At 39.1% G+C, this 25158-nt stretch overlaps 1 protein-coding gene across 2 annotated transcripts in view; it reads left to right on the top strand.

The window, feature by feature from the left end:
• Positions 1-25158, top strand: part of CHD1 (chromodomain helicase DNA binding protein 1) — a 48015-nt gene extending 22857 nt beyond the window's left edge. Inside the window, exons 10-37 of one of the 2 annotated variants that reach the window (XM_083576462.1) lie at positions 61-239; positions 687-814; positions 1685-1901; positions 4933-5022; positions 5291-5481; positions 6861-7049; positions 7211-7373; positions 7860-8012; positions 8120-8191; positions 8562-8711; positions 10143-10291; positions 10899-10995; positions 11079-11174; positions 11993-12169; positions 12308-12468; positions 13396-13437; positions 14473-14603; positions 16367-16505; positions 17160-17310; positions 18420-18542; positions 18629-18766; positions 19496-19753; positions 20154-20294; positions 20882-21060; positions 22013-22109; positions 22267-22321; positions 23408-23618; positions 24374-25158. In XM_083576462.1, the coding sequence (XP_083432588.1) occupies positions 61-239; positions 687-814; positions 1685-1901; positions 4933-5022; positions 5291-5481; positions 6861-7049; positions 7211-7373; positions 7860-8012; positions 8120-8191; positions 8562-8711; positions 10143-10291; positions 10899-10995; positions 11079-11174; positions 11993-12169; positions 12308-12468; positions 13396-13437; positions 14473-14603; positions 16367-16505; positions 17160-17310; positions 18420-18542; positions 18629-18766; positions 19496-19753; positions 20154-20294; positions 20882-21060; positions 22013-22109; positions 22267-22321; positions 23408-23618; positions 24374-24716 (4220 nt within the window). In that variant the 3' untranslated portion in view covers positions 24717-25158. Of the gene's footprint in view, positions 1-60; positions 240-686; positions 815-1684; positions 1902-4932; positions 5023-5290; positions 5482-6860; positions 7050-7210; positions 7374-7859; positions 8013-8119; positions 8192-8561; positions 8712-10142; positions 10292-10898; positions 10996-11078; positions 11175-11992; positions 12170-12307; positions 12469-13395; positions 13438-14472; positions 14604-16366; positions 16506-17159; positions 17311-18419; positions 18543-18628; positions 18767-19495; positions 19754-20153; positions 20295-20881; positions 21061-22012; positions 22110-22263; positions 22322-23407; positions 23619-24373 lie in introns of both variants that reach the window. The other variant, XM_083576461.1, reaches the window with a different exon arrangement.

The raw sequence follows: 25158 nt of genomic DNA, 5'->3' as shown, positions 1-25158 counted from the left end.
TTATTTGAGCCTAATTATGTGTCAGTGTTAAATTTCATTTTAAACATATATTTCCCACAGCTCATTCAAATCAGAAGTCAGCAGCAGGTTATCCGGACTATTATTGTAAATGGCAGGGTCTCCCTTACTCAGAATGCAGCTGGGAAGATGGTGCTCTCATTGCAAAAAAATTCCAGTCACGCATTGACGAGTATTTTAGCAGAAATCAATCCAAGACAACTCCTTTTAAGGACTGTAAGGTGGGTACATTAGTGTTTCTTTTAACAATGTCTCCTTCAGTTGAAGTAGTATCCTGTGTCAGGCAAATGGCAGCTCAATTCAAAAAGAAGATGAAACCTGCATAGAATACTATTGGTTAGGAATAAGGGATTAAGCCTAACATTCTTCCCGACATCTTATTTTCTGTGTCAGAGAATTATTTTGTATAGAGGGGCATTTGACTGAATGATGCCAGGCATAGCTTTACCACTTCATCTGCTGTATGTGAAATCTAATCCAACAAGAAGAAGTATAAGATTTAATGGTTTCAACTGTTTAAGAACTATTTTTTTAAGCACGATGCTCAGGGTGGAAGTTGGTCCTTGGCTGTAGTAGATTCAGTTTTTCACTTGCATAATGATTGTTTATCATTTTTTTCTTCCAATTCAAATATAGGAAATTAATTCTCACCACCCCTCTTTTGTCAGGTTTTAAAGCAGAGGCCAAGGTTTGTGGCCCTAAAGAAACAACCATCTTACATTGGAGGGCATGAAGGTTTAGAGCTAAGAGATTATCAGTTAAATGGACTGAACTGGTTAGCTCACTCTTGGTGCAAGTAAGTACATAATAAAATGTTGCAATTATATGTTAAATACACATGCATATTTTATTTTATCTTACAAGCTTAACAGGAACACAGTCATACACATTTGCCACGTAATAAATATCTGTGTGCATGTGGCAGTTATGTTTAATGGATTGTACAAAAATAGTTATTTATATCCCATTCTTATTGCCATGCAGACATTTTTTAAAAAAAAAAAAGCATGATCATCAAAAATTGTAAGCTAGTTAAAATCTGAAGATAGGACTTAAACTGACATGGTTCAGTTTTTATTGTTTGATATGTGTGTTTAAATGAGCGGTGTTTGTTGATTCTGTGTGTACCCTGAATTACAAGTTGAATGGGAAAAATTTGGGGAAGGTTCTCAGATCCTAGGTCAGATTGTGCCATTAACAAAGCATTTATGTCCTGTCAGTGACTACCTAAGCTTCTGAATCGCTTTGCTGCACCCATTGTCCGATGGTACAGATGCCCATGATCTAATCCCACCAGTGACCTATGCTGAGGGGGGTTTTTCCATCCACTAGACTTTCCTGAGAGTCTGGCCTTTTTTGCCACCCTTTCACACTATGCAGTAATGAAATTTTGCTATCCTGGGGGAAATAGAGGCTATATCCCCAAAATTCCTTGTGGAGAGGGAACAGAAGCCCCTCTCAAAATCCTTGGGGTAACAGGGTCTTTGCTAGGCTCTGAAATGTCCCCCTCCAGTCTTTCCTGGGGAACTATTGTCTTTTTCCCACTGCCCCCCCCCCCAATGATTCCTCTTGTACCCACTGCAAAATGGTGAAATCTGCTCTTGTGGTAGAAATACTGCAACTGTCATTCTGAAATTTGCCATGTTTTATATACCTCACTTTACAGGAGCAACAGTTGCATTCTTGCAGATGAAATGGGCTTGGGCAAAACAATACAAACTATCTCCTTTCTGAATTATTTGTTTCATGAACACCAGTTATATGGACCTTTCTTGCTGGTAGTACCACTTTCCACTTTGACATCTTGGCAAAGAGAAATCCAGATATGGGCTCCCCAGATGAATGCTGTAGTTTATCTGGGGGATATTACTAGCAGAAATGTGGTAAGTGATCAAATTCTACAGTGTCACTGTATTCTTAGTAGATCCAAAATTAGTGCTCATACAGAGATGGTATTGGAAAGATTAAAATTAACCAAATTTCACATTTATTTTAAAGAGTTGCTTGTTTTTGGTAATATTTAATATTTTTGTAAGTAAAATAAAGTGTGTATTCTCCAATATTTTGATACTTTGTTAAATAACAGAGAAATATTAGCCTTTCATTTTTGCCAAATACATTGCTGCTATCTAGGAAATGGCACAGACTCTTCCATTGTCTGCTAAGACAGAGGGAGGCCAAAAAGCAGTATTCATTCAAGCTTCAATTTACTGAACTCAAGTAGTTAAAATGTAATAATTGATTACTTTCATTAGAGAGGTATTTACGGATAATAGCTTTATTCAGTAATGAAATGGACTGTAAAACATGAAACTATAGGTCTTAGCATGTTATATTTGAAATTTACATTATGCTTATTAGTTCTTTTGAATCAACTACAAATGCAACTGAAAATAATACTTCCAGTCATTTTGATTTAATCTTCTTTATTACCCTTGAACTAAGCAATATTTTAACACAGTCTTTTAATTTACAAATTTTCTTAATAAAATTCACTGACTGCTTTTTGCTGTTGCTTGTTAAAATAAACTTCCTCATCGTAGATCAAGAAGTAAAGTGTTATACTGATCAAGCATTAAGCACATTTAACTCCGGTACCTAAGGAGCTTTAATTCTTTCTTGGGAACAAGGCATCAGTTTGAGCTACTTTGAAGTCAGTCTCTCTTTGATGGCAGAATGCAGGATTCAGATTGACAAGTTATTCTCAAAGTAATTTATTTGCAGGGGTGAAATGCTTTCCTGCCTCTAAAGAGAAAGAAGTGTTTGGAGCAAAAGGGAGGGGGAGAGAGAGAAGGAAGGAAAGCTAGGAAACAAAAAAGAACTGCAGAATAACAGTTCCATCTTTCAGTTCCTCATTTGTACAGTAAAACAGGGCAGGTGTGGGGTGGGGCAGATGACCACTCTGAGGAACAAACCATTCAGGCAAGGACATGATTAACTGTTACTCTTTATCCCTCTTTCTTCCGGGGTAAGATATATTTAGCCAGGTAGCAGTAGTGACTATAGCTGTGCCAGAAGCAATCCTGTTCCACAAAACTTCTCCTGTCTGTCTCTATCGTGATTGAGCCTTCAGGCAGTACTCACCTAGACTCAGAAGGACCTGTTTATAGGATCTCCCAACTCACCAGATACCCATTTTTGAACCAATGAAATGTTTTCATGTGTCTCCCTACAGATTCCTATCATGCCATAGGACCCAACTCTCCTAAAGGCCCAATAGCATAATCTGGATTAGATGTTACTGTCCAAAGAGAAGGGTGCGGTGGGAATTGCAGTTGCAGTAGTGTAGCAACTTCAGGTATCAGAGGATAAAGGGTTTTTCCAAGACCCTGCTAAGTATCTCAGTGTGCTTTCTAATCAGTAGCACTACCCTCCTCTCCTGCTTTGTAAGTGGGCAGTCATTTATAGCCTTTGCAATCTGAGAGATGACAGCATCAGATCAGTTGATCCTGGAAAATGTCAGAGAACAGTGCATGGTAGAGTGATGATACTAATCTAGAAATTGGTTTGTGCCCAGTACATGATTGAAAAGCCTTCTCAGGCACTTGTTCAAAATCAGTCATATCTTCTTCAGTTTCAAGCTTTAGAAATGGTTCCAGCCCATGAGTCATTGGGCATATTTTTTCACCATGCTGGAAATCAGTAGGAGGAAACGAGCCATTCTGTCTCTGAAGTACTTCAACAAATTGCTGGAGAAAAGGTGCTCCAAGTTGTGGGTTCTGAAGTTCACAGCAGCACAACCAAGATATTTCCTTGCTTTGTAGATACAACAGAAGTCCACTGCTGTATTATCACCACTTGCCTGGGCAAATTGTGTTACAATTTGAATTCCATAGAATTCATTTGAGAAAGAATATGTTCTAAGCAGTGCTGTTAAGTCTCCTGGACTTTCAGTATCAGTTGGCAAATAAACAGGTGTAATTCATATAAACAGGTGTACTAACAAGGTTTATATTAGCAGGCAGTTGAGCAACAGAAACTTGTCTCATTAGGTTATTTGGCACAGTTCCTAGGTCGGCATCTTGAAAAGGTAGTGGTTGTTTTTTACTTATGGACTTCTCACAACGTTATGAACCTTTGCTTATAATTATCTGTGTGAGCCTACACACACTTCCACAGATAGTTAGATACAAGTTTTACATAGGTAGAGATACATAGATATAAAATATGTGTTGATAAATAGATATAATGCAGCATTTTAATAACACCAACCTACTTGATTCTGGTCCCCATTCCAATTTTATCTTCACAACAACCTTGTTGAAAAGGTTAGGCTGATAAGTTAACAAATGACTTTTCATTCAGTGGATTTAAGAGAAAGCCCTTCCCTCATCAATCTTAATCTTGCTTCCTCTCATCCCAGAGGGAATGACTTTGCTACAGTCTGGGCTGTTAACCTTGTTCCTCAAGGGAAATAGAGATCTACAAATAAACAAAAAGACAAAATATGCATTTTCTTTTGTGAAATGTGTTTGTAAATAAAAGCTAGTTCCCTGGCTTCTGCCTCTGGTTACATCATTCTTGCAGTGTAATGGATCTTTCTTCCATAAAGGCTCTTTAGAAGGACCAGAATGAGCAAGGTAAATTGCTTGTGTTGTGTACTGCATGTGTGGTTTACACTCAAAGTTGGATCAGTTTCTCTGTTTTGTAACAAAGCTGCAAAGGAACACTTGCAAGACAGTTACAAAGAAACAGGTTAAGCTGCGCTGGTGCAGAAATATATTGCATTGGTTGTGCAGCACTAGCTCCTTTCTCAATGGGTAGCTATTCTAATCCTAATTCTAATTCTTACTCACTTTCATATTTATGAGCACTAAACTTGTGTGTAAGGTAATGTTTAGAAGCTAACAGCATCAAATATCAGAATTTACAGAAATATTTCATAACCTAATTTCTCACCAACTTTGTCTGCAGATAAGAACACATGAATGGATGCATCTGCAGACCAAAAGATTGAAATTTAACATCCTTCTGACAACTTACGAAATTTTACTGAAGGATAAGGTAAGTAATTTGACCACCACTCACTTCTCAAAATGAAAGCAGAATACTGAAGGAACCAGACGTGCCTGTCAACAGTTCTTAGGTTCAATAGAAGAAGTGACTTGTGAATTTTATTACTGAAAAAGGCAGTCGTTTTCAATTTTATGGAAGGAGGTAGAAAGTTTTTAATAGATTAGTTGTTCATTTTTCTATAGCATCACTTAAATTGCCATTTTAAATGCTTAATCTCTGAAACAAAAAGTCACTCATTTTTATTTTATTTGAACAGTCATTCCTTGGTGCTCTGAACTGGGCATTTATAGGAGTAGATGAAGCCCATCGATTAAAAAATGATGATTCCCTCCTGTACAAGACGTTAATAGACTTCAAGTCCAATCATCGCCTCCTTATCACTGGAACACCTCTGCAAAACTCCCTGAAAGAGCTCTGGTCCTTGCTTCACTTCATCATGCCAGATAAGTAGGTAAACTTACTATACTAGCCATGTACAGTTAGTAGAATTATTTAATTAGCACTCCTTGAAAAATGGTAGGGACTGCAGCTTTGCTGGTTTGTCTATTGCTTTGTTTTGGTGCAGATTGTCTGGAGAGTTTATTTGTTTATGTTGTTAGCCGGCTTTAAGTGACACTGGAACCATGTTAAAACAAAACAAAAAGTGCAATGCCTCTGGGAAGCTTACGGGCAGAACATAATGGTGACAGCCATCACTGGTCACCTATTTATTTTAGCTGCTCTGGCTTGCGTCCAGCTAAGTTCTTCTATTAATTTATGTATACTAATTTCAGTGGGTCTACTCTGAGTAGAATTTAGTTGAGAACAATCCTTTGTTTTGTATATTTTCAGTATAGTCTCGCAATAGAGGTAAATAATGGTCTTCTGATATACTGGCTACTTTTATTTGTTTATGTAAACCATACGTCTTCAACATAGATTTGTTTTTAGGGTAGCAAAGCAAAATAATAATAAACAGGAAGTTAAAATTAAAATGATAGTAATGATTATTTTAATAATACAGAAAACGAATATAACAAATAAAAAAAACTCTCAACAGAGTTTGTTTAATTTATTTAAATAAATTAAATAGAATCACTTAGACCAGTTTAATTTTAAAGGGTGCTTATATTAGCAGTTTGTAAATTTGTGTAACTACAGAAAGCTGCTGAAAAGACTCAGATTATTTGTTCACTTCTACTAACGACTATACAGATTTTTATTAAGATAGAAACCTGAGCATCATGGCTGTACTAGGAGTCTTGCTGGGGATTATTGGAGAACCCTTTGAAGGCAGGGGTGGGTTGTTTTTTATCCGTATGGTCTCTGCCAGTAGAATCTTTTATATCTCTCCCAATAAAGTCTTGTTTGTTCACCTTTTACTTTTCCTTCAGTATGTTGAGAGAGTGACAGCAGCCTAAATATTGCTACTTGCCCATATTTTTCTTATGGACAAGTATGAACAAAGTAGAAGGAAATTAAAATGGGGATGAACTGTCAGAAAAGAAGGGAGAATAAATTAGCAGAGCTTTTTTTTTTTGTGGCGTGTCACTCGGAAGTAAGTCCCATTGAATTCAAGTGGGACTTACTCCTAAGTAAGTGTGTATAGGAATGTGTACAGTGCTTAAGCTGCTTAAAACTAAGTAGCATAGAACTTAGTGAAACGTTTAACAACAAGGGTCATTTATTTTTCATAATTCAAATTTTCTATTGGCCTAATAACTTGGCTGATTATACGCTTGTACAGTAAGGCTACTGGCATAGCATGTATGTTTATTTTGAAAATCTGCCACAATGGTTATACTGAAAATTTGCCACAATTTAGAATGTTACATTTTATATTGAAGGTTTTCTTCTTGGGAAGATTTTGAAGAGGAACATGGGAAAGGAAGGGAATTTGGCTACGCAAGTCTTCACAAAGAACTCGAACCATTTCTACTAAGGAGAGTTAAGAAGGACGTAGAAAAATCTCTTCCTGCCAAGGTTGAACAAATTTTAAGAATGGAGATGAGTGCATTGCAAAAGCAATATTATAAGTAAGTAATTTATTGTGGCTGTCAAAATAATTTACACAGTGAAAAGTGAGCAGGTTTCTTTCATACAGTAAAGAGTTTGCCTGTCTGCCTGCAAGCATTTTTTAAAATTTTCTGTTTTCCACAGTTTCATTACTGACAATACGCTTTTTTTAAAATATCAGGTGGATTTTAACTAGGAATTACAAAGCCTTAAGTAAAGGTTCAAAGGGCAGTACCTCAGGCTTTCTGAATGTCATGATGGAGCTCAAAAAGTGTTGCAATCATTGCTACCTCATTAAACCACCAGATGATAATGAATTCTATATTAAACAGGAGGCCTTACAGGTAAAATTTCATGTCTTTGTAAAACTGCTCTGCATATATTGTTCTGTATATAAAACAAATTAAAATGCAATGATCAGATTACTGGGTTTTTAAATGTTAATTAAATAACCTAGGAATGATTATATCTATTATTATTATTATTATTATTATTATTATTATTATTATTACCACCACCAAGTAAACATATCTGGGGAGGAAGTTCCACAAACGTGGTGCTGCAGCTGAGAATGTTCCCCCTGCTTTCCCACTGCCTCACCTTGTTTCATAGCAATATTCTGAATGCGTAGTGTAGCTTTTTAAATCTAAGAATTCTATGCACAGGAATAGATGTAATTGTGTTAGGCATATTCAGACTTCCTTAAATTTTTGATTTGTGGTTTCTACCTTTGGTTTCTGGTAGTTCCCACAAAATGCATTAACGTTAATGTACAGACATAATCTTCCACGCAGTCGTTGATTTTTTTATGTCTTGTGTTTTCTTTCAAGAATTTAATCCGGAGTAGTGGGAAGCTCATTCTTTTAGACAAGCTGCTGATTCGCTTACGAGAACGTGGCAGCAGAGTGCTTATATTTTCTCAAATGGTGCGGATGCTGGACATCCTTGCTGAATATTTGAAATATCGTCAGTTTCCCTTTCAGGTAAGAGCTTACTATTAAATTATATCGCTGTGCACACATTTGTTTATTGGCCTCATGCTGTTTACACACTAGCACAGTGTTAGTCTAATTGGTCTTTTTCTCTCCAGAGGCTAGATGGGTCAATAAAAGGAGAACTGAGGAAACAAGCACTGGACCATTTTAATGCAGAAGGTTCTGAGGTAATGTGTTCACTTGCCTGTTTTGTGTTTTGTTTTATCTTTTAAGGAATGTGTTTTGTTTCTAGCTGCAGAAAAGATTATTTGCCATCTTATAAACAAAAACCTTCATAGTGAAATCCAGGATTTTATGTTACAAAATGGAACTGTAGAACTTTGTTTAAGGTTAGCAGTTTATTTTACAACGTTGTTTGTGTTGGAGACAAATGTTTTGGTACAGTTTTGGGCAGTTTTAGAATAATTGCATTCTTGAGTAGTTTAAAACAACTTTAATGTATACAGTACTTTGAATGTCAAAATGTATCAGTTAACTCTCCTGTTAAGTATATTTTTACAGTTTTTGTTTCAGTCTTCCCGTCTCTCTTAATTTCAGGACTTCTGCTTTTTACTGTCTACCAGAGCTGGAGGTCTAGGCATAAACTTGGCATCTGCAGATACTGTTGTTATATTTGATTCTGACTGGAACCCTCAGAATGATCTGCAAGCACAGGCTAGAGCTCATAGGATTGGGCAGAAGAAACAGGTACATACGTTTTGTTTGATTTAGGTACTTGGTTGGGGACAGGAACAAATTATATGAAATCCAGTTTACATATATACGTGTGTTTATCTGTGTTTATTCCCCCCGCCCCCCAAGTGACGTAGTTTGAATGTCTGGGTCATGTTTTATGGATGTGTTAGATTACTTGTCTTTATCAATGTGTGGTTTGTTTGTTTTGGGTGTGTGTGTTACAATTAACTAAAGAATTCAACTTTTTAGTAGAAAGACAACTTTAACGTGCCCAGTTCCCAAAACTAGCAGCCTGACTCCAACAAACACAGTACTAGCATATAAATGTTTATGATAGAGTATATTTAAAAGAGTGCAAGTACACTTCGTATACCTTAGCTGCAGTCCACCAGCAGTGAACTGTGTGTGCTCCCATCTCCACAGAGACAGAGGAGCTGTTATCCCCATAAACCATGCACAAAGTTTTCAGGCTAGCCATGGAATTCTAGAGATGTTCCACCACTATGATCAGCCTGACATCTCCTTGCATCTGTGCAGTGATGATTCACAAAAGGGGAAGGTGCTGATAGCAAGGCCATAGGAAACTAGATTTGGGTTTCACAGCAGCAACAGCACTCACATATGAAATTTTATTTATTTATTGCCCACCCTTCACCCTAAGGTGCCAGGGCAGATTGCAACACTAAAACACCACAATATGAACACTAGTTATAACAACTTAGAATCACAAAAATAAGGTGGATCCTAAAAATATATACCGCAAATGTAAAAGCCAAGGTTATAACCTGCATCTTCAGTGTTCACCACAAGCTGTACATTGAAGGTGCCAGACACACCTCTGTGGGGAGGGAATTCTACAACTTAGGGGCTGCCACAGAGAATATCCTCTCCTGGGCCACTACCCGGTGTTGTTAGAGCGGAAATGGATTCACACTGCAGAATTGAGGGCTTGCATGGTTTCTTGTTGTAGAATTGCAGCCTCTGGAAGTAGAAACATGTCTCGTTGGAATACACTGTTCATTCAAATACCTCTAAAAGACTGTCACATAATTGCTCCAAGCACATTACACATTTAAGAGGAGTTAAAAATATGAATGCCATTTTAAATTTAATATACAGTCGTTCCTTGGAAGTCGAACGGAATCCATTCCGGAAGTCTATTTAACTTTCGAAACGCTTGAAAACCAAGGCGTGGCTTCCGATTGGTTTCCTATTGCACAGGCGCGCCAGAAACAATAGCGGAAGCCGCACCGGACGTTCAGCTTCCAAAAAACGTTCAGAAACCGGAACACTCACTTCCAGTTTTTGATTATTCAGGAGCCGGAACGTTCGACTCCCAAGGCATTCGACTCCCAAGGTTTTATTTGTGACTAAAACTTCACATTATTTCCTATTACTTTAGTGATTCCCGTAAATCTTTATTTTTTGTTTGGTTGTTCACAGGTAAACATTTATCGGCTAGTCACTAAAGGATCTGTAGAGGAGGATATCCTGGAAAGAGCCAAGAAGAAAATGGTTTTAGATCACCTTGTCATTCAGAGAATGGACACTACAGGAAAGACTGTGCTGCACACAGGTTCTGCACCTTCTAGGTATACCTTTGGGGATGAACTGTAAGCCTGTCTAACAGACAACTTCCCAAAAATGTGCAGATAATCCTTCACAATGTTAAGGGAGTTATGTTGACTTGTCCAAGGTTACAGAACTTGCCAATCATCTTCTTTCCCTCAGGATGCCAGGGCTAAATCTCCTGGCTCATGAAGCTAACAGATAGTCATCACCTGAGATATCACTTGCTTTCCCATCATGCAGTCCTTTCTGCCCTTCTCAAATGATAGAAGATGGCTTCAGACTGATTCCTTCCTCCCTTATTAGAGCAATGGTTCTGAAGGAGCCAAACTGAATTGACCCAGAACTTCTGAAAAATATAATAATGGAAAGATAAACATGGGGGAGGATTGAAGAAAGGAGGGCAGTAACCAAAGGAAGAGAATCCCTCTGCCTGACATTTCCCTATTGCTGTGGATTATGGTGACCTAAGAAGCTTAAGGAACCAAGACACAATTCTAGGAGAAACTCTGAATTTATGTTATTGATTGAATGTGTCAGCTGATTGTCTGTGGGCATCTAGTATCTTAGACACACACATTTTTGTGCCTTGTGCTGAGTAAAAGAGTAACATGTTCCCTTTATTTTTAGCTCTACTCCTTTTAACAAAGAGGAGCTGTCAGCTATTTTAAAGTTTGGTGCTGAGGAACTTTTTAAGGAACTGGAAGGTGAAGAACAGGAGCCACAAGTAAGGTTAACATCCTAGCATTTGATTTTCTGGTCTATTCAAATCAACATTCCACCGGTAAGATTTTATTTTATTTTTTTCAGGAAATGGACATAGATGAGATCTTGAAGAGGGCTGAAACACGGGAAAATGAAACTGGCCCATTAAGTGTCGGAGATGAATTGCTTTCCCAGTTTAAGGTACTATACTTTTTCATTCCATAATTATGTTAAGCAAAAATTATTGAAAGCAATTCCATTTTAGAAATGCTTTCTGTTAAAAGCTCCAAGTTTTTCCTTGGGAAACAGTTTTTCAAAATCTGTTTAGAAGAATGTAGTCACCTCTGTCCCTTTTTTAAACACTTGAATGTTGAGATTTGTTTTTTTTTTTTTAAAGCTCACTAAGAACTTTTGTGCCTCTTCCCTGTATGCAGACCCATAAAGGGGGAGGCAGGTACACTTGCCTCGGAAAGCTAAACTGGCAAGGGCCCCCCACCAGGGACCAGCTGATTTTTTGTTTGAGTTTATAACTTTATTCTAGCAAGACTCCTGCCTTGGGCCTCAGACAAGCTCTGCACGGTCCTACCTGTATGTACTCCAGAGAGAAAAGAGGAAAGCTTATTACTGTTGTTAGAAACTTCCTTGAGTTTCTGGAGAGGCATAGTGTGTATAAATAAATATATAATCATCTGACACTGTGGCTGCTATCCCGTGAACATACTTGAGAGTAATTATTTGGACTCGCTGGAACTTAACTTCCACATTAGCATGCATAAGATTGGTCTGTAACTTAGCAAGCCCTCAGTAACTTTATTCTAGGGCCTCTAACACAGACAAACAGAAAAGATGACCGAAACACCTTTGGGGAAGAGTGCACAAAGGATAGGATCCTGGATTAATCATGCTTAGAGTTGACCCATTGAAGTCATGATGCTCAGGTTACCCCTGTTTGTTGTATTTGGAGAGTGTGTATGTGTGTGCATTTGTAATTACTTTTATCAAAACTACCATTTTAACAGGTGGCAAATTTCTCCAATATGGATGAAGATGACATTGAACTGGAGCCTGAACAAAATTCAAGGAACTGGGAAGAAATCATTCCAGAGGTCCATAGGAGAAGATTAGAAGAAGAGGAAAGGCAAAAGGAACTGGAAGAAATTTATATGCTACCCAGAATGAGAAACTGTGCAAAACAGGTAAAGATTATTTTTGAGAGATTTTCCTTCCCATTGAGTTTTGTGTTAGAGCAAATTGCACTTGAAATGTTGAAATTTGCTTTGGCTTCACAAATGAAACACTTAAATTTTGCACTCTCTTTTTAATAAAAAATACAGATCAGCTTCAACGGAAGCGAAGGCAGACGTTGTAGAAACAGAAGGTATTCTGGATCAGATAGTGACTCCATCTCGGAAAGAAAACGACCCAAAAAACGTGGAAGACCACGGACTATTCCACGGGAGAACATTAAAGGATTTAGTGATGCAGAGATTCGGCGGTAAGAAATGGGGAAGGGGGAAGATCTACAAGGGGAAAGTAATAGGAAAATTCTCCATTGGAAGCTTGAAATGCTTGTATGTTGCGTGTCTTAAAAATCACGCTTCCTTTTCAATTAATTTGATAAATACTGTTTCACACATTACATTAAGCTGTTAAATTGAGGGTACATATTTGTTTAAATTCAAATAGAGTGGTTACATTTACAGAATTTTGGGTTTATATCACAGTACCTGCATCTTTCCCCACCCCATTTAAAGTTCTACAAGCCATTTTAGAAAGAAAATAAAATTATTTCCTTTTTCTTGGATTGCCAAATAGTATGGATTGAAATAAATTAATATTTATATAATCTATAATGGCAATTCAGTATAGGAAAGTTGTAGTCCAGCATCTCTTTCTCTCTGCATGGCATCTGGTAGTGTATGGAAATATTTAATAGTATCTATTTTGGCAGATTAGACACTTTACTGTAGTAAACATGAATCTAGTTACTTCCATAATTTAAAATGTATTCTTATTCTCCATTGCCATATTTTGACAACCTAAAACATCAGTTTCTGACGTGACTTTGGTTTCAATCCCATATTCACTTATATAGGAGGGAGGCACAAAAAGATCAGTGGGACCTACATCTGAGTAAATGTATATAGGATCGAGACCTTTTTCGTATTATTTGTGAAAGATAGTACAAATTTTTTTAAAGAATTTTGAAACTTAGCTTTGTATTTACACATTATATTCTCTCATAAAGATTCTTTATGGGCATGCTAACTTCAGTAGAATATCCTATATAGGTTGTCTTTATTCATTGAAGTTACCAAATATTTTCCCTTCTTAACTTTACCTAGTGTATTTTTCTTGCATGCATATTTTACGGATATAAAGATCACGTACTTAACATATTGCCTTGGTTTTTACAAAAAAGGTTTATCAAGAGTTACAAGAAATTTGGGGGACCTCTTGAAAGGTAAGCTTGCCTACCTAGCAGCTGGGAACTTTTTAAATTATAATGAAGTATTCCTGCACTGCATTTTTAAATGCAAAAACAGCATTGAAGTTTCGGTGATCATTCATTGAAATGGTGATGGATAGATTTTTCCAATGCAAATATGATTGTAGGTATTAAAATCCATTTATTCATGGGAAAGTATAATTATTAATACTGCTTCTTTCATGTTCAAGGAGCACAGATAAGGTGGTTTTGCTATTTTTTTGGGAGTCAGTAAACTGAGTGGCGCAGTTCAAACAAACAAAACATAGCTTAGTGCAAGCCTTGCCTCAAACCATGGTATCTTCTTTCTGCTTGGCCCTCCATGATAAATCAGGAAATCTATTTCTTGGTTTGAAGTTGGCTGGAGACCCTGGCTTGTTCTGAGCTTGGTGACCATAGTTGCCATGTTTGGACATAACAGGAGACTTGCACTCCAAAGATGTAAGAGGCAGCAAGCAAAGTCAGAAGCATAATTCACACCTGAGATGTTCAGTAACGTGATATTTTTCTAACACAGAGAGAGCAGGTGTGTGTTTTAGAAAGAGAGAAAAATTGTCCTAAAGCTAATTTACATTACTCACTTAGCAAGGGACTATGTCTAATCAAACCCTCTTTCTCTGAAATTAGCAGCGGGCTCCTACTGGGTGTGTTAGAAGCTTGGGATGGGAGGAATCTACTCATATTGCTGAGGGGAGATCAGCCTCTGCCAGAACAATGGATAAGGAATTTGCCAGTGCAGTATGCTGAGTGACCAAATAACAAGTGTGCCTTGTTAGAGCACCTGGGAAGGCTAGTGTAGAACTAGTATTTTTTTAAAATAAAATAATATGTATCCATTGCCTGCTGTGACTACCAGGGAGTGCTACTACAGTAGGCTATTGGGGAGGGTTGACATCTTGAATTTCCTTATTAAGAAGGTTGTATAAATACTGTATCTAGCATTAATGCATATTCTGTTTTTCATTTCTCACATACTGATACGAGAGCTATGATACTTCTGCTCTGTTGCAGGTTAGATGCCATAGCAAGAGATGCTGAATTAGTCGATAAATCTGAGACAGACCTCAGACGGCTTGGAGAGCTGGTACATAATGGATGTATCAAGGCTTTAAAGGACATCTCATCTGGACAAGAAAGAGCAGGTACAGCTTCCAGGGGGTGGAGGGAGAGATTGCTTATAACCCATGCCAAGAACTAAAGACACACAAGCAGTCCCAACCTTCCTTGCCCATGTTCCTGAGTGGACAAACACAGCCTTTGAACAGGGATATGGGATTGGCAGTAGTTCCCATGATTGTTATGGTGTTTCTTCCTAGCCCCAAACCAGCTATACTCATAACTGTACAAATAAATAAAATAAAATAAATTTCTAGTAGCACCTTAGAGACCAACTAAGGTTGTTCTGAGTATAAGCTTTTGTGTGTATGCACACTTCTTCAGATGCATGCACACAAAAGCTTATACCCAGGGCAAACTTAGTTGGTCTCTAAGGTGCAACTGGACAATTATTTATTTATTTATTTATTTATTTATTTATTTATTTATATTATTTTGACTGCGTTAGACCAACACAGCTACCTACCTGAATCATAACTCTGCACTTCATCCATTAGTTTGTCCATTCTTGAGGACACAGACAGAAAACATGCGAAGTGACCCTAATATGAAAAGGGTTGGGGTAGACAATGGCTCGTGCTTGGTATTGTTACTGTATATTTCTACACTTGATCATAGCCAAAAGGCTGAGAAGCTAAAGCTCCTCTGTTGGCTAGCAAGGCCAATCTTACACCTTAATAGCTGTTGATACATATTATTGTTGTACTGTGTGTTTTGGGTCTACGGGAAGCATATACACTGTCCACTGTAGTAACTTCACATCACCTACCATTCTGTCAGCTTTGCTGACAGGTCGGCTGCTCTTGGCTTTCCAACTGTTACCTAACAGCAACCATTCCATTAGGTTGCAAAGTAGAGAGCAGGAGATGCAAAGTAGAGAGCAGGAGATGGGATGCAGACCAGCTCCTTCTGTTCCTGAACTGTTTCCAAATCAGCCTGTTTTCATAAGCACTTTAAAAACTGGAGCCTGGTCTTGCTCCCGCCCCACACCCTTTCTCTCTCCCCATTCCTTTTTCATTTTCTGTTGTGTCAGTTTAGATCAGTGGTTTTCAACCAGTGTGCCGTGGCACCATGGGGTACCTTGAATAATGGTTAGGGGTGCCACAGGCAACACTGACCTCTGTCCCTCTTCCCTCCCTTCCTCTGATGCCCTCTTGCATCTCTGCCTTCCAAAGGCTTGCATAGCTATTAGTTGCAGCGGCGGCTGCTGCCCGGCAATCTCCCAAGGAGAGGGGATAGGAGGCTGAGGGAACAATCCATAAGGGAGGGTGTTCGAAAAAGGGTGAGAGGCTGCCAGCTCTGCAGATGAGGGGTGACATAACTGGGCTCCTGAGCCCCACAGGGGTGCCACAGAAAGAATGTAGTTGGTCAAGGGAGCCGTGGACTCAAAGAGGTTGAAAACCTCTGGTGTAGATTATAAACCTCAGGACAGTAACTTGCTTGTTTTTTAAACTGCTCTGGGTGTCTTTTTGGCTGAAGCACAAAAGCAGGATGTTACCAATTAATGGATTAAGTTATGTTGTGATAAGATTCACATAGATGTGTGAGGTATAAGTGAGGCCATCTTCTTCACTTGACCTGAAACTGTTAGTCCATGTCAGCAGCACTCCTTGTTGCTTTTTTTTCTATCTGGCACATTGTTGGTTCATGCCCTTGAAGCACATTTATATTGATTACCTCTTCCTTCTAGTGACCTCATGTTGAAAGGGCATCTTGTTCCTTCACATTTTGGAGTAGTGATGCATGAAACTGATCTAACGTTTACCTGTTTTATATTCTTATTTGAAAGGGGGCAGACTTGGAAAAGTTAAAGGCCCAACGTTCCGAATATCGGGAGTGCAGGTAAATGCAAAACTAGTCATCTCTCATGAAGAAGAGCTGGAACCGTTGCATAAATCCATTCCTTCCGATCCAGAGGAAAGGAAGAGGTTTGTTACATTTGTTTTATTTTGATGGGGGGGGCAGGTATGTTGCTATGGAGTTCTGACCACATCATTGTTCAGGAGTTTGAATATCTCCATTCACATAACAGCACCCTTTGCTTTTGCCACAGCTGATCTAGCTTTTTTCCTGTTCTAGCCACTCTTATGCACAGATCTGAGGAGTGAGACCTATGAAGAGCAGAGCAAGTGTCATATAGTGGTTAGAGTGCCTGACTGTTCAGGAACTCATGGCCTATTTGGTAGAGTCCCCTTTCTGATGCCAGCATTGTTGCAACTTACCTGGGAGGGGGTTGGGCAGAGGCGTGGCGAGGTCAAGGCTATGCAGATGGACCAACAGAGTCAGTATGGCACTCTCACCAGTGTGCCTTCACAGTTTTGTCACTACGTTTCTTCCCCCCCACCCCCCAGCCCTTCCAGGTAATTTGCAGCAGTACCAGAGGGTAGCACCATGGCTTGCCCCACACATGGGTCACTTGCTCATAGCACTGATGTAAAAATAAAATGAGAGGGAACCATAAAATGAGAGAGGAAGAGTGCCATTAAACTTTTGTTTTTGCTTCCTTTTTTAATGATTATATTGTATCTAGCTGCCAGTAGACGTAATACAAATAGCTTGTGAACTTACTGTTTTTCATTTAGATACACCGTTCCTTGTCACACTAAGGCTGCTCATTTTGATATAGACTGGGGCAGGGAAGATGACTCTAATCTTCTAATAGGCATCTATGAATATGGATATGGTAGTTGGGAAATGATCAAAATGGACCCAGATCTCAACTTGACACACAAGGTAAGTCCTGCTGTCTGTCTGAACATAATGTTATTCAGGAGATCAAAAATTGCTGGTTGAATGGTTACGGTGGTAGCCAAGTGGACTGTATTCTGATTTGAGACATTTAGATGAGACTGACTGTTGTATCTCATTTCTCACATTCTGCATTCACACTTTAGTGTTATATTTTTAGGTTTTCCATGGTATCCCTGGAAAATTTTTAGAGAGGGCTTCCTTTGTTACTGGTTAATTATTATTGTCTTTCCTCTCTAACGGACAGGATGAGAGCCAACAAACTGAAGCTCTGTCTAGATAAGACTGAGGCACTTATTGGGCGGTTCCTTAGACAGGGTGGATGGGAGGTTGCCTGCTCTTGATGGGGTTACACTCCCTCTGAAGGAGCGAGTATGTAGCTTGAGGGTAATTCTGGATCCATTGCTGTTGCTTGAGGCTCGTGTGATCTCTTCAGCTAGTCGCCCAGCTGCACCCCTGTCTGGACAGGGATAACCTAACTTCTGTTATCGCTGCTCTGGTAACTTCTAGGGTAGATTACTGCAATGCATTATATGTGGGGCTGCCTCTGAAGATGGTTCAGAAACTTCAGCTTGTGCAGAATTTGGCAGCCAGGTTGCTCACCAGGGCAAGACACTTTGGGTATATTGCCACGATCCTGGGTCAACTGCACTGGCTGCCGATTAGCTTCCAGTGCTGGTTTTTACCTATAAAGTCTTAAATGGCTCGGGACTGCAGTACCTCAAGAACCCCCTCTCTCCATATGAACTGACTCTCCCTGCGATCATCAGCTGAGGCTGTTCTTTGTGTGCCTCCTCCATGAGAGGTGCAGAGGGTGGCAACATGAGAACAGGCCTTTTCTGCGGTGGCTCCCTGTTTGTGGAATGCTCTCCTTAGGGAGCCTTGCCTGGCACCTTCATTAGATATCTTTAGGGATGAGGTGAAAACCAGGGCTTTTAAGAACTCTTGTGTTCCATTTTTTGTAAGAAAAAGAAAGTTGTGCTGAAAGAATCTAGATTCAGACAGCTTTTCCCAGTTTAGTGAATCTTTTCTTATCCATCAAGCTGATAAAACTCTCTGTACTTGGAAAAAAAAATCTTAAATTGCCCTTTCAGATTCTACCAGATGATCCAGATAAGAAACCCCAAGCCAAACAGTTGCAGACCCGTGCAGACTACCTCATAAAATTACTCAGTAAGGATCTTGCAAGGAAGGAAGCACAAAGACTATCTGGGGCGGTAAGTTATTTTCTGTGTATTACCTTTTTAAGTGCACCTACTTGAACTTGAATAAATATCTAACATGGCACTTTTCTGATATTCAGGGAGGCTCAAAAAGAAGGAAAATGAGAACTAAGAAGAGTAAGACCATAAAAGCAGCAAAAATTAAGGAGGAGACAAAGAGTGATACATCACCACCACCTTCAGATAAGTCTGAGGAAGAAGAGGAGGAAGATAGTAAGGTGAATATCGAGAAATTTGAATTTGTTCAAAAAGTAATAATTTTTAAGAGTTAGATTTATTTGTTCGATTGGCCATTTTGAAGTTTTATCACTCAGATAGCCCCCATATTTCAGCCAGGGGGCTGTACTGGAGAAAATAGTGGTTTTCCTCAGACCACAACAAATTCAGATGACATTTCATCTCGTGACTTCACCCCTCTGGTGAACTAGCTCTCTTGACTTGAACCACTAGCAGCTGAAATATGGCCAGAGTATAATTGATTGGGCAAATAACAGACAACTTGCACCTTGCATGGTAATTAGGTTCCAGGGATTGAGCGTACAGCTAAAACCACGCATAGCCAGAACAACCCCAGAACCCCACCCCACCTTTCTGGAGCCGAGTGGGCCTTGCCTCCCACATGAGGCAGAGAGTTTCTAAGCTCTGCCTGTCTTCTTACCCAGCTCTGGGAGGGCTCCTATGAGAGACCGACAGTAAGTGGAACAAACTGAACATTGAATTTAAATTGGAAGTGGGTGCACCAGTCTGCTGAAGCTCTCTTTTCCATCTACCTCTGCTCCATTGAATGTGTAGGTGAAAAAGGAGCAGCTGTGGCAAACAAAAGTTTGGCAATAGAACTGAATGGAGGGATATGTCACCAAAAGAAATGACCAAGTACTAAATGATTCTAATATTTATATCTGAACTTCTTAAATTAGCATTTTGATGTACATGCGTGTATGTTCCAGGATGAAATGGCTGCAGTAAAACATCCAAGCAAAAAGATAAAAGCAGAAAAAGAAAATGAAGAAAAATCTGATGCAGATATTGTCCTGAAGAAGGAGGTTGACGACAAAAGAGAGGCCAAGGAAAACAAGAGGGAGCTGAAAAGGGAGAGAAAAGAAAAAGAGGACAAAAAAGAATTAAGGGAAAAAGATGCAAAAGAGAAGAAGGAAAGTAAAGCAAAAGAGTACATGCAGAGAGAGAAAGAAGTAAAAGAAGAGAAGGTAATTAAGTTGGAGCCATATTAGACCACCTTGTGCCCATAATAAGCATGCTGTGTTATTAGTTCCTCTCCTGCAGGGGTGGGGTATGAAGGGGAGGTAGGCCTGATGCAGAAGTCAGAACCAGGTGGAACTTCCTTGCTCTCCTGTATTCCTGACATGAATTGTGATTAAGCTCTCAAAAGGAAGGGAAAAGCCTTGTATGCTTCATTTTGCTTTCTAGTAACATCATTGTGTACCCAGTCTATATATGTTATGTGTGAAATGCTGCTTTACCTTAATGTACATCACTCTGCTTCGGTGGTGGTTTTGGGTTTTTTCTCAATCAAGCAGTATATGATTTTTTAAATGAAGTGAATATTTAGCACATAACTTCAGAAATTTTGAATCTCTTAATTTCTAGATGAATGAGTCCAAATCTGAAAGCAAAGACAAAAGCAAGAAATCTCCTTCGGCAGACACTCCTGTTCATATAACAGCAAGTAGTGAGCCAGTTCCTATATCTGAAGAATCTGAAGAACTGGATCAGAAGACATTCAGTATTGTAAGACTTCTTCAGAATATTTTGTCATTTGGTCATACTAATTGGCATGAGGCATGTGATTCACTGTTAGCAGAAAAGGCGTTCATTAGGCCGTCGGTTAAATATGGCTCTTGAAAGATGATGGCTACCCAGTTTGTACTCTGCAAACTGTCTTTAAAAAGTTTTAAACGATGCTTTATGTGTTCATATGGATTATTAAGTTTGATGCTCCATATAAAATTTAAACATTATTTTATTTGTACCCCGCCCATCCATCTGGTTTGCCCCAGCCACTCTAGGCAGCTTCCAACAAATACAAAAGCATAATAAAACATCAAACATTAAAAACTTCTCTATACAGGGCTGCCTTCTGATGTTTTCTAAAAGTTGCATAGTTATTTATCTCCTTAACCCCTGATGGGAGGGCAGTCCACAGGGTGGACGCCACTACCAGAAGGCTAAATTGGAGATAAATTGCATTTTCTTAGAAAACACAGTAAAAGCAAGAGTGGTGGGCAGAATCTTCATGTTATAGATGTCTAGTGTCTATAAATGTCACATTATGTTAATAGAATGTAAGATCTCTGAATATTTCTTTATTTTTACAGTGTAAAGAAAGAATGAGGCCTGTCAAAGCAGCACTGAAACAGCTGGATAGACCAGAGAAAGGTCTTTCAGAAAGGGAACAACTAGAACATACTAGACAGTGTCTTATCAAAATTGGAGATCATATTACGGAGTGTCTAAAAGAATACACAAATCCTGAACAAATAAAGCAGTGGCGAAAGTAAGTAATCTCTGAGGTAGGAAAAAATCTGTCTTCTAAGTGCCCCTGTTAGCACCTATGGGCAAAACCTCTATTTTGCAAAAAATATATTTCTCAACCTGTGGAAAAGCACTTGGAGGTGTTATCATGAGAGAGAGAAAGGCTACTTAACCTTTTGCCAGCCGTTTCTTTGATCAGGACCAGCCACTTCTCTCTGTATGAGGTGAAAAGCAGCCTTTGTAATTACGATGGTGGAGGTGGCAAAAGAGTGTCAGAGCCTGTCAAGGAGATTACTAATAGCATCTTTAATTTACAAATTAATGAAACCTATTGAGAAGGTTCAGCATGGGCTCATACATCTGAAATTCCTGCAGTTACCGGAGAGAAGAGATCCAGAAAAACAGTCTTCTGAAAATGCTTATGTGTACAAAAGCCCCATTTGTACATAAGGTTCAACTATTCAGTTTTTATGGGTGTACTGGAAAAGCAGTATGGTTTGCTGCCTAGCTAGCTTTTTAATGCCTAGGCACTTTGTTTTTAATTGCCTACTCTTTATGGCCACGTGGAGGGAAAAGTAGTAAATATGGATTGCAGAAAATGTGTTCAGCCCATTTACAGTTTGCAAGATGACAGCTGAATTATATTTTTAATTTAAAGTTATGTGAACCAACAGAGCTACATAGCTGCTATATCATAGTGCAGTCTGTATACTAACCACTAGATGGAGGCTCAATTCTTTTATATCTCTGACTAGCTTGAGGTATACTTTGCTGTGCAGATTTATATATGTGTAACTATTTCAGAGTTACTTATAAAATTATTTTTTGTTTTTAATATGATGCCATTCACTTCATAATAGTAAAAGCAATAACAGTGATAGTGCCATACAAGTAAAATAATTACTGTAGAACCAGGAACGTGACCTGCTAATGATCTTTTAGAAAACTAAACCACTTTTTCTCTTCCATTCTAGAAACCTGTGGATTTTTGTTTCCAAGTTTACAGAATTTGATGCCAGAAAGCTACACAAATTGTACAAACATGCAATTAAAAAACGCCAAGAAACACAGGTATTAATAGACTGCCAAGTAGTACAGAACAAATAAGCTTTTACCTGTGTTATTCTAACATTGGTATTAGTACTTCATGCAAATGAGACATATTTGGAACTTAATTATTTCAGTTTAATTTGGTAATAAAAAATTTCCTTATTTTTTTCCCCAGCAGCACAATGACCAGAATATCAGCAGCAGTGTGAATACACATTTGATTAGAAATCCAGGTAAGAACCTCAGTGTTGGGATGCTAAATTTTATACAATAAACAAATAGTTCCCGTTCTAGATAGTAGGTTCGATGTAGAGAAAATTGCATGAATGGAGCTGCTAGAAACTGACTTCCCCACTCCTCACCCCAGCAGCTCTCCAAGCCACCCCACCCAAAGAATTGGGGACTGGAGGGGGGAAGGACTGAGGGGAAAGGAGTAGTCCCTGAAGGACAGGCGTGTTCTCTGAATGAAACCTGGGGGGCTGTGAGAGCTGCCTAAACATGCATATGTGTATGTGAGTGAAGCAGGGACGCGGGTGGCGCTGTGGGTTAAAACACAGAGCCTAGGACTTGCCGATCAGAAGGTCAGCGGTTCGAATCCCCACAATGGGGTGAGCTCCCATTGCCCGGTCCCTGCTCCTGCCCATCTAGCAGTTCGAAAGCACGTCAAAGTGCAAGTAGATAAATAGGTACCGCTCCGGCGGGAAGGTAAACGGCGTTTCCGTGCGCTGCTCTGGTTCGCCAGAAGTGGCTTAGTCATGCTGGCCACATGACCCGGAAGCTGTACGCCGGCTCCCTTGGCCAATAAAGTGAGATGAGCGCCGCAACCCCAGAGTCAGCCGCGACTGGACCTAATGGTCAGGGTTCCCTTTACCTTTACCTATGTGAGTGAAGCTAGCATCATATCAGTGTGTAGCGATGTACTGCTATCTCAGTTGGCATGTATAAATTATTTGTTTGAGCAACAAGTCTTGAGATTATCCTGCAATTTACTCAAATCATTAAAATGCATGCAAATTGGTAGTTCTCATTGTGAATTTCAGTTTATTACAACCAGCCATGAGAACATTAGGAATTGCTGAAACTTCTTTACAACTAAGAGTGTTAAGGATCAGGCTGCAAGTTTCAGTGCTTTTGAATCAGGCTTCGAATGTGTGGGAAAAGCAAAAGCCTTCTGTTTAAATGTTGTCAAATGGATTATTTAAATACGTTAATTTAGTCCTTCACTTTTTCAGCCCATTTGCTGATCTCGAAAACATTCAGCTGGTAATTTATGTTGCCTATTTACAGCTAAACAAATCTCTGTACTTTCATTTAAGCAGATGTGGAACGCCTAAAAGAGAATACGAATCATGACGATAGTAGCAGAGACAGTTATTCCTCTGACAGACACTTATCACAATATCACGATCATCACAAAGACAGACTTCACGGAGATACCTACAAGAAAAGTGACTCCAGGAAAAGGCCTTATTCCAGCTTCAGCAATGGAAAAGATCATAGAGATTGGGATCACTATAAACAGGATAGCAGGTGAGTTCGTGACAGCCATCCACAGAACCCTGTTTTCCCAATTACTTCACAATTCTTGTGCAATATTTCTCACTAACGAGATGATTAGGACTTTTTGCTCAGAAACTGTTGGCTGTGTGTAGGGCAAAAACATGCATGATGATAATACATGTCTGAACACTCTGCTATTTTTGGTTTTATATTTGGGGAAAGGGGTGGCCAGGAGTGTGAAAGGGCTGCAGTTTGTTGGTGTGCAAACCCCACAACTGATGTAGTTAGCATTTTAAAAGATCAGCAGGTTAGATGCAAAGATCTGTTTCTTGCAAGGGCCCCCAAACTAGTCCGCAAGCTTCAATTCAGGCGATCTGTCGCATGTCTGTAAAAATACGAATAAAAGTCATACATAGCACATTACAATTTCAGCAACAGGCAGATATAACATTAAAAGGTCCATCGGCTCTCATAGCAGTTTTCAAGTGGTCCATGCTTAATGTCATCTGTAGTTTGGTTCACAGCTGCATTGCTGAGAGAGAAAAGTGATGCAATGCTACGCTGTGCTATCCTGTCCACCTCACAGAGCACACCAGGATGCTAGAATCAGTTGGTTTTTTCCCTTAGTTTTCAGGAATCTTTTATTGTTTTGTTCTTAGAAGAAGGTGTGTGTGTGTGTGTGTGTGTGTGTGCGCGCGCGCACACACGCTTAAAAAATCCTGTTGCATTTCTACAAGGCCTACTCTTTTAAGATAGCTTCTACTAGTATTTATTTTGTGTTTCAGATACTACAGTGATGGAAAGCACCGAAAGCTAGATGACCATAGGAACAGAGATCACAGGTCCAGTCTGGAAGGAAGCTTAAAAGACAGTCGGTCACACTCCGATCATCGGATACACTTAGACCATCGATCCAGTTCAGACTACAGCCATCATAAATCTTCGAGGGACTATAGGTATCACTCGGACTGGCAAATGGACCACAGAGCTTCCAGCAGCGGTCCTAGGTCACCATTAGATCAGAGAGCTTATGACTCCAGATCTCCCTTAGGACACAGATCTCCTTTTGAACATTCATCAGATCACAAAAGTACACCGGAACATATGTGGAGTAGCCGGAAGACATAGCAAAGACTAACATTTCCTGGACTTTTTTTTTTTTTTTTGCCATACACAATAAACTAACACAGCAATTGCCTTACATGACTTGAAAGACATGGACCGTATGTGCTATGAGTAGCAGTATTGTTACTACTTTCCAGTATGCTAGGTCTATTATCCCAACAGAAGAGAAAATATTTTTGTATTTAAAGTTTTAATGCTGCACTGTGCTACAAATGTTGTAGCGCATTTTTTTAAAGAAAATATGTTTACTTTTTACAGGGACCTCAACACTGCCCCACTCAGACTGGATCTTAATCTGAACTCCTCCTCATCGAAGTGGTTTTATTCTGAACACAATTTAAATTATGTTTTTAGACGAGCATTTACATGTTGACCTGTGATCATATTTCAGGAAAAAATCAAGAGGTTGTTGTTTTTTTAAAAAAATAAAGATTCAAGGACTCTG

This window comes from Podarcis filfolensis (genome assembly GCF_964270895.1).
Source record: "Podarcis filfolensis genome assembly, chromosome: 11".
Taxonomy (NCBI): domain Eukaryota; kingdom Metazoa; phylum Chordata; class Lepidosauria; order Squamata; family Lacertidae; genus Podarcis; species Podarcis filfolensis.
The sequence above is the reverse complement of the archived record's forward strand: the minus strand, read 5'-3'. Positions and strand labels throughout refer to the sequence as shown.